General features: G+C 33.4%; 2 protein-coding genes across 7 annotated transcripts in view; both read right to left on the minus strand.

The window, feature by feature from the left end:
* Window positions 1-1,760, minus strand: part of ppp1r1b (protein phosphatase 1, regulatory (inhibitor) subunit 1B) — a 20,218-nt gene extending 18,458 nt beyond the window's left edge. For both annotated transcript variants that reach the window (XM_016455902.1, XM_016455901.1), the window contains exon 1: window positions 1,348-1,760. In XM_016455902.1, coding sequence (XP_016311388.1) covers window positions 1,348-1,461 — 114 coding nt within the window. In that variant the 5' untranslated portion in view covers window positions 1,462-1,760. The remainder of the gene's footprint in view (window positions 1-1,347) is intronic.
* Window positions 1,761-5,409: 3,649 nt separating this feature from the next.
* cdk12 (cyclin dependent kinase 12) overlaps window positions 5,410-10,132 on the minus strand; it is a 26,467-nt gene continuing 21,744 nt past the window's right edge. For 3 of the 5 annotated variants that reach the window (XM_016455886.1, XM_016455887.1, XM_016455885.1), the window contains one exon: window positions 6,028-6,375. In XM_016455886.1, the coding sequence (XP_016311372.1) occupies window positions 6,083-6,375 (293 nt within the window). In that variant the 3' untranslated portion in view covers window positions 6,028-6,082. Of the gene's footprint in view, window positions 5,971-6,027; window positions 6,376-10,132 lie in introns of those variants that run through there. The other 2 variants (XM_016455888.1, XR_001631519.1) reach the window with 2 other exon arrangements.

Consider the following 10,132-nt stretch of genomic DNA (forward strand, 5'->3'; position numbering starts at 1 on the left):
ACACACACACACACACACACACACACACACACACACACACACACACACAGTCTTGCATCTGCACTCTCAGAGATCTAGAAAAAAATTAATTCACGGCCATCCGTGCACCTCTTTATCTCAAAAATGTATGTGCAATGCAACTGAAGGCCAAAATCAATAGTGGACTTAGAAACATGCACATGAACACGATGCAATTTACCCACTGCATGCAGAGGCAATAAAACCACATCCAGGTATTCAGAACATCAACTCACCCCAGTCCAGGTCACACACCGTTTACCATTTCCAGGACAGATTTATAGCCTTAAAACTTCGCGTTTTATGAGCGTGCTCAGTGAGTGTGTAGGGTAAACATAACTCCAGGTCACATTTGACCCCAAAATTAAAAGAAAAATTGAGAAATTATATTTTACATCAAGAATATGAAGCCTATTTTTCGGACCATTAAGATTGTTTTGCATTTGGGCATTACTTTAATGATAAATAAATAAGCACATTTCTCCCAGGACGTCCTTTGTCATTAGATTCTCATTTCTGTAACATTTTTTATTTTAAAATGGTACTTTTTTATTTTTTACTTTTTTTTTAATTTTATTAAAATAGCATGAATAAAAAGTTATACACTTTTTTTGTAATTTCCCTTACTTTCATTAGATTCCCTTTTGTATTGTAACAGAACTTATTTTTTAATCTTCATTTTAAACATTTGATTTTTTAAAACTTTATAAAGATTTTTAAATAAACTATTAATAAACTATAAATAATAATATAAATAAATAAAAGATTTTTTAAATAAAACATCATACATAGAATAGCATACGTAAGTTACACATTCGCATTATAAGTTGTACATTTGTATTTTTTGTAAATTCCATTACACTCATTAGATTCTAATTCATGTAACAGATTAAAAAAATATATTTTATTTAAATTTTTTTAAAATGTTCTTAAAAATGTTACATTTTTAAAAAATGTTCAAGTTTTACTTTTTATAAAAAATTTAAATAGCATAAATAAAAAACTACAATAAAAATGAAAATATATCAATTTCTTTTACATTAGAGTAATTCCATTTTTATTTTGCATTAAATTCATGAAAATGTCACAATGGAATTTTTCTTAAAGAACTAAAAATAAGACTTATCTGTTTTAAGTAAATCTGATTTTGGCTTGAAATATGACCCAGACATGTTCTTGACAGGTTCAAGAGTTGCAGAAAATGTTCAAGTCACCATCATGCACACTAACACTTCAAAGTGACTTTAAACTGCTCCACCAGGATAAAGTAGCTTAGGGCCCAAAAGGGTCATTGCTACCAGTCAGCGTGTGTGTGCGCGAAAGTCCTACCATCTCAACCTGCCGAGGGTCCAGCTGAGTCGGTTCTGTTGGCGGGACGGCGAACTGGATTTTCCTCCTTTCTTTGGGTTCCACGGGGCCCTCTGAGGGACTCGAGGGATCCATGATGTGCTTTGGTCCTCTGTCAGTCTCACAAATATCCCTGGAATCTACCTATGCCTGTCTCAACATATATGCACACACACGTGGCGTCCTCCAGGCAGCTTTCTTCAGTGCTGGTGGTGCGGTCTCCTCTCTCCTTGACTCTTCTCTGATTTGTCTGTCTGTTGAGCCTCTCAGATATGCCGGCGGCCTCTTTTTTTCCTTTCTCTTATCAGTGTGACCTCTGGTTTTCTCCCTCTCACAGTGTTTGGAGTCGGTGTGGGCGTCCTTATATCAGCCGGGAGGACGGAGAGGGGCGGAGCTCAGAGAGAGGATGGTACACTCGCGTGTTTTAGGGGGGTGTGCTGACGTTGATTTCTAATCAGAAAAAAAGAGATAATCTCATCCAGCTGGCTGAGCCTCTTTTGGCCTCTATTTGTGAATAGGAGATTAATAGAGAGCGAGAGAAATATAGAGAGAGGGCAATAATTCATGTCAGCAACCAATTTCAATGTATACTTCAGTTTGACACATTCTAAATAGCTGTGTTGATGTTGAAAATCACCAGGAGTGACACTGATTTGATGCTTAGCACAGCATCAATAACTTGTCCAGTTACAGTGGCTCTGACTTAAAGGGATAGTTCACCAAAAAATGAAAATCCTTTATTTACTCACCCTCATGTCACCCTAACATTGTATGACTTGCTTTCTCTGTATTCTGTAACACAAAAGATGATAACTTGGATGAATGTCAATCAGATATTTTAAAAGTGACTTAAGTTTCTACATACCTTTTTGACAACCATATGTATAAAATGCATCCAAAACACATTTTAAATAATGTTTGGCATGTTATTATTACACAGTATAAATGATGGTTTTCAAATAATTCTGCATAAGTTTAAAAAATTTAGCAGACAAAAATCAGGAAACATTCAATGTTGTTATTGTAAACAAATTAATAAAAATGTATTTCTTTTGTTAATTGAAATAAAGCATAAAAATTCAATTACTAAAAATAGAAATGTTAACATTTCTAAAAGATAAACATCAAGGAATTTAGAAAAATACAGTTAGGCTATACAGTTGCTAAAACTTACATTAAAAATGAAACCTGAAAATATAAAATTAAAAGCTGGTTAAAAACTTAATCAATATAGAATGTAAATTAAATACTAAAGCAACAGTGGACATTAAGCAGCTGAAGCAACACTTGAAAGATTTTGTGATGCAAATTCACACCTGGGCCAGTTGCATAAATATAGCCATTATGTTGAGACTGTGCCTTAAAGGGGTCATATGATGCTTTTTTAAAGATCATTATTAATATGACTAACTAGCAGTTAACCAAACGGTAATCAGACTGTTCAGTATCAAATTAGACCATTCTAGGCTATGTTTTTATGTAACAGACTTTAAAAGTTGTGAACGGTCTTAAACTTGTGAGACTACAGGTGTCTCTGAAGTCTTTCTTTCAAAAAGAATAAAAACCCTTTTAAGTTATATACGCAAACTCTCCAGCAGGACAAGATCCTCTCTCAACACAATGACATTCAGGCCCACTGCTCAGAAGACTTACTAGCGACATCTAGCGGATAAAACATGAGCTTAATAGAAAATAATGAAAACGCCAAAACATTTTAGACAGCAAATACAATTTGACCTGTAAAAAACATCTAGGTAACATTTACCCCTAATATTTTGCGTGAGATAAACTAATAAACATTAAGCGCTCAAACATCAAATAAATCAAAAGGTTTCCGGCTTTGCCCGTCTGGTCTATTTCAGCACAAGTGTTCATGCGAGAGCTACAAATTTAGCTGAGCACCAAAAATAGTGACTAAAAATGGCTTTAATCAAGCTGTCGTCAGCATCTTCAGACCTGCTTCTCAACTCTTATTTGAGACTAAAGGAAATGAGTGAAACTCAGTCACTGCTACAACATTTCAGCCAGGATTTTAGCACAGTATCTGGATATGAACTGTCTGTCTATTAAACAAACAGTTAACAGAAGCTTTCAATAGAATTGGTTTTACATTCTCACTAAAATAAAAAGCATATATACTATATCCCATTTACTGTAATTGTGAAACTATGTAAATATTTCATGGTTAAAGGGCAAAATAAATTGGTCAAAAGTGGGTAAAAGACATTTTCAAATAACTGCTGTTCTTTTAAACAAATAAATATCAGGCTCCACAAAAACATGAAGCAGCACAACTGCTTTCAACATTGATAATAAATGTTTCTTGAGCAGCAAATCATCATATTAGAATGATGTGACACTGAAGACTGGAGTAATGCTGAAAATTTAGCTTCACGTCACAGGAATAAATTGCATTTTAAAATGAATTCAAATAGAAAACTGTTATTTTAAACTTCAATATTATGTTTTTACTGAATTTGGATCAAATAAATGCTGCCTTGGTGAGTATAAATTATTTATTTAAAAAAAAAAAAGTCCTAATGACAAGTATTTTGAACTGCAGTGTTATACCTGGCTCAATTAAGGCACACATTGAATTAACTAAATACATTTCAAAGCATTTTCAGACTAATGTAACTAAAATAAATACCAAAAAAGTGCAACAAATGGTCCTTGCTCTTCTACTCACATTTTTCCCAAGTCCTGAATTCCACTGGGAACAAACCAAAAAATTCAATATCTAATGACCATGTCAGCAGCTGTGGACCACTCAGGCCGGCTAGCTTGTTTTTTTAATGCCACATTCTGCAGATGGTTGAACACAAATTTTCTCACTCGCATATTAATGCAGCATTTGCTCACAGATGAAATCTGACAAGTGCACGTCTCGACCTTCCCAAATCCCCCGATTTGAGCCATGCTGTTAGCAGCACTCAATGCCAGTGTCCTAAATCTCCATTTGGCATCTATGAGAAACGGCCTGAAAGAACAGGGGGAAAAAAAGCTTCTTGATTAAAACAAACGCCTTTATATTAAACGTCAAGGCATGAATGTTGTATTGTTATTATTCAGTGCTGCTAAACGATTAATCGCAATTAATCACATCCAAAATAAGTTTTTGTTTACATAATATGTGTACTGTTTATATTTTGTGTTCGTATAAATACACACATTTTATGTTTTGAAAATATTTACATGTACTCACTATATAAATATATATATATATATATAAAATATAAACATTTTTCTTAAATACTTGCACGTGTTTGTAGTTATATTTACATAATAAATATACAGTACACACATATATTTTGTAAACAAAAACTTTTATTTTGGATGAGATTAATTGTGATTAATCGAATATTTACATGTACTCACTATATAAATATATATATATATATAAAATATAAAAATTTTTCTTAAATACTTGCACGTGTTTGTAGTTATATTTACATAATAAATATACAGTACACACATATATTTTGTAAACAAAAGCTTTTATTTTGGATGCGATTAATCGCGATTAATCATTTGACAGCACGATTATTATTACTTTAATATAATACTCAACAGCAGTGGGGGTAGATTTACTTATAACTTTGAGTCATTTAACTTCAGTTAAGTAGATTTTAGTTATGTTTCTAACAGTTAAAGTATTTAAAAGCAAATCTTACCTGCCTTAAATTTTTATTCTCTTCTTTCACGCTGCTTCAAACCATGCGTCTTGTAGAGGTGTGTTACTACATTTTCAAGAGATTTGGCTTTTTTTCACTAATCTGCCTTTTTTTTTTTTGCACTTGGTGCAGAATAAAACTGCTGAACATCCACTCAACACCCTAGTAACCACATAGCAACATACTCAAAACAGCCACCGCATAGCAATGTCATGGCAATCATCTACAAAACCCTAGTATTATGGCAGCATATTTTGCATGCACTTCAGAAATCCTATCTAATGCAGCACTACAAAATGTTCAAAGTGTGCATATAAATGTGCATGATAAAATGGACATGCATATGTTTACATAAAATGTACCAGACACATTTTACTCGGCCACATTTTTCATTTATTATCAGTTTACAACATGTACACTTGGCAGAGTCAAATCAAAACTGGCAAATCTGGCGCTAAAATTCAAGTCAGTTCAGTGTCTTTCTGAAGATGCTTTCGATTTAAATGAACTTTGCTAAACCTTGTGGTCCTGAAAACAACATTTGGATGAGGACATACACCCCCCCCGCCCCACCCACCAAAAATCAAAATAAGAACACATCTTTTGCACAAGCTAATATGAATCTGTGAAACCAAAGGCCTCACTCAAGTACTGCAAATGACTTCAAGTTTTCCTCATGCCTTTTGTACGGAATCAGAAAGGATGAAGTAGCACAAGCCGGATCGAGTCTCTTGCTTTACACACAACAGCACTAAAGAAAGTAGCTTGATTTAGACATTTACGCAGCCCTCAAAGAAATCACACATGGCTAAAACTCACAGACCGTCACAGTCGGAGACGCGGGAAAAGATGCTCTCCAAATAACGCTGTGGGAGGGATGAACATCATCCATTCGCATTCAAGAACAGTTCCTTCAACATTCACTTTTTCCGTTAACGGAAGAAAGAAATATATTAATATGTAGTAAACCTAAGTTTAGCGGCTAAAGCACATTAAGTAAAAAAAAATGACAATGAACAAAAAGATCAGGTTCAGAGAACGGTTCAGGAAGGGCCGGCGGCTCCTCCCAGGGTGTACCTCAGGTCTTGGTCCTGGGTGAACTGAGTTTCCGGAGCAGCGCTTGCGGGCGAGGGGGTGTAAGAGGAAGCTGGCGGTGGGGTGGCGCTCGGGGGAGAGGAGGGTCCCCGGCCGGGGCACAGGTCTGCAGCAGGACGTCTGCTCTCGGAGGCTTGCTGGGAGATGAGCTGGAGTAGGGTTGTCGCTACATCTGCTGTAATGTCTTGAGTGTGTTTTGCAGACTTTGTCCCCGTTGCCTCTGGATTTACTAATGCAGAATCTGCCAGGAAAAAAGAAAAACTTTAGACACCAAATATTATTATAATCATTGACTTTCTTACATGAGCTACAGCAATAAATATTACAACAATTATACATAACATTGCTACTGTAAACCCTAATAAGTCATGAAAACTCACATTTATATTCATTTTTCATAAACCAAGAATAAGTAGGTAAAACTTCAGATTTTGGTTTCGTACTACAAAAACATGTTAATTGCATTTAACTTGAAATATTGAATAAGTCAAATAGATTATTAAGCAATAAATAACTAAAGCTTATTACTGCTATTACACTGTCTATTGTTTTTGTTTTTTTTGAATGATGAACAAATAATGACTTTGATGTAACTAGAATAAAAATTTGAATTAAATCTAAATAGAATAATGCACATATGAAAATATGAATCTGCTTTTAAGTGATTATTCTTCACTTGCAAGCAAATATCAGCTTTATTTTCTCTTAGGACATTTGATATAATTCTGTTAAATGTATAACATGAACGTTTGAAAATATTTATGGTATAATCTATAGAGTATAAACCCGACTCTTTTCATAAAACGATCATTTCAATTATTTAAAAAGGTATATAATTAGTAAGAGTAATATGACTGGTAAATAGTATTAAAAACAGCAGTAATTTGGTAAGTGTGTTCAAATGACACTCAAAATAGTTTGGGTTTTGCTAATGCAGCCACTGGCAGGAAAAAGACAGAGTCTAGATTTATATAACTTGCTAAATTTATGTAACATGACTGTTTTATTAATTGCAAAGCCAAGCCTAATACATGTAAACGGGGAGATGATGACTAAAATGTGTTTATAAATAAGTAATTTTCTCTATTAGTAAGACTTTCATGATTTATTCCTGGAGTAAAATCAAGTTCTGATCTGGATCAGAAAATAGTCATCTTTCAATGACCTCTAGCTGAATTACAGTTAAGATACATGGTTAATACATGACGCGCCAAAAGCAAGCGCCCACATCTGCATGGCTAAAATGCTTAAAAAAACCCCATTGGACTGTCCTTAAGCTAATAGAGAAGTCGACCTGAAATGAATCCATGCTTGACACTCGACCAGTTATTCATCATTTAGGCAGTTCTGCAGGAGGTGTGGGCTAAAACGCCTCCACAATGCTTACCAAAAAAAAAAAAAAAAAAACTTATACTGACAAACAGGGATTGGTTCCACATCTGCATGGCTAAAATGCTTAAAAAAACCCCATTGGACTGTCCTTAAGCTAATAGAGAAGTCGACCTGAAATGAATCCATGCTTGACACTCGACCAGTTATTCATCATTTAGGCAGTTCTGCAGGAGGTGTGGCCTAAAAAGCCTCCACAATGAATGCTTACCAAAAAAAAAAAAGAAACTTATACTGACCAACAGGGATTGGTTGCATTTACTTAGTATATATATATTTTTTAAAACAAATTTAAAAGTACAAATGTAAATGTTGGATAATTAGACAATTAAATGTACAAATGCTGGATAATTTTGCAAAATAATATGTCAATATTATTTTTAACTCACGTATTTAAAGATCTCTATACAGCGATCATTTTAATAGTAGCAGCAGCAGGAGTAATATTAATAATAATAATAAAACATTTACAACAATAGTAGCATTCAGGAATGGTGCAACATGATTTGCAGCGCTGTATTTTGTCTTTAATTTGAATGCACAGATTGCATATTTGTTTTTCCTTGTGGACTTATGGGATATCTACATTTCTAAATGCATATTACTCATGAATTTTTAATAATATTGTTAATAATAATAATTGTTAACATATTTAATATGTTATTTTTATGAAACCATTGTTGTAATGTCTTACAAGATGTGCATACATTTAACATGTTAAATAAGATTCTGATCTAAAAAACAAAGCAAAATCTTTTGATTTTGTTTCAGTTTTAGACTTCGCTTCTGTCTTTTAGGAATAATATCTATAAGCTGGAGATGAAGATTTTGTTTTTAAACATCCAAGTTATTAATCTTAAAGAAATACATTTATGATTTTAAGAAAAGGCTATTCAATGGGTAAAAAAAAAAAAAAAGTATATATATATATATTTGTCGAGCAATTGCTGTGGCACATCCATATTTATAGACTGGAAAAAAACACAGAATTAAATTAGTTCACTTTAAATCTATCCGTGTAAGCTATTCTCAGCAAACTCCTTCATAAGCTAAAAAGGCAGTTGTTTACTCTAGACTTTGGACCTCTGTGCTCCAATACGACATTGACTTAAAGTTTAAAGGGAGAGGTTAAAACTACGGATGCATTACATTAGATTCTCTAGACGCATGTTAAAAAAAAATAAGTTTGTGGGAGTGAATTAGCTCATGCAAAATAGTTTTTTACAGGAACTACTGAAACTTATTTTATTTAAATTGATTTAAGCTTTTGTTTGTGCATTTTACGTTGCAGCAGTAGTTTGTCTAAATATCAGTCTGACTGTACAATAAACTATACCAAATGCTTTCCTTTTGCACTAGTAAACATCACATTCACATACATAGAAAATATCTACTAGAGTTTGGAGACTTTCATCAGTGCAACAAATAGATGGTGGGATCAAACAAAAATAAAGTCAAAAACAAACAATAGCCCTTCTCCATCAAGGCAAATATTGATAAGTGTGAGGACAAAATATGCAGTATAGCTATAATTTATTTGACACTCGTCTCACAATAAGGCTTTATTACAGTGTGTATTCCTGTATTCACAGATTAAACCCCAAAGATCATGTGAAAAGAGGGCAGAGAGAGAAACGAAATCGACCACTGAGGAATTGAGAGTGAAAACAAAAGCATGTGAGCTGGAACAAAAAAGAGCTGGAGGGTGTCAGTCGGCAGGACAAGGTCAGCCGATCTTAATTAGACTTCATTAAGCTGGATTACAGCAGCAAAAGCTATAGAGCAGGGGTGCCCAAACTCGGTCCTGGAGGGCCGGTGTCCTGCAGAGTTTAGCTCCAGCTTGCCTCAACACACCTGACTGGAAGTTTCTATGCCTAGTAAGAGCTTGATTAGCTGGTTCAGGTGTGTTTAATTAGGGTTGGAGCTAAACTCTGCAGGACACCGGCCCTCCAGGACCGAGTTTGGATAGCCCTGGTATAGAGCATCTCTTGGATGAGAACCAGTATCACTTACAAATAAATGGATGCATCTTATAAAATGTCAAGAAAATGCTTGCGTCATATTTCACCCCAAAAATCAATAGAAAGAAATGTATTAATTTGCATGAAGACTATTTTTTTGAGATTTATTGTATTTGACATCCGCATAATTCAAATAAATTGAATTTAAATCTACATGAATTAAATTGAGCACATTTGCACCTCTCATAACCATAAAGAGTGTAGATGATTTAATTTAGTTTTTTTGAATTTCCTTAGATTTTTCCCAATGATACACATTCTGTATTCAATTATTCTGTATTTTTTAAAATAAACTAATTGTAGGCTACCATGCTGTATAAAATGCATTATAATTTTATTAATTAAAAAAATCATATAAATTAATTACTGTAATGCAATATATTTTACATTACAGTAATGAATTGTATATATAAATTATATTAATTCTTATTACTTTAATGCAGATATAAAATGTATATTGTGCAATACAATAATAAAATGTGTAACAAATACTACATATATTTTTTTATTCTTATGACTAACGCAAAATATACACATATATAACATTTCATATATATATATATATATATATATATATATATATATATA

The sequence above is a fragment of the Sinocyclocheilus anshuiensis genome, unplaced genomic scaffold (genome assembly GCF_001515605.1).
Source record: "Sinocyclocheilus anshuiensis isolate Anshui unplaced genomic scaffold, SAMN03320099.WGS_v1.1 scaffold379, whole genome shotgun sequence".
NCBI classification, from domain to species: Eukaryota; Metazoa; Chordata; class Actinopteri; order Cypriniformes; family Cyprinidae; genus Sinocyclocheilus; species Sinocyclocheilus anshuiensis.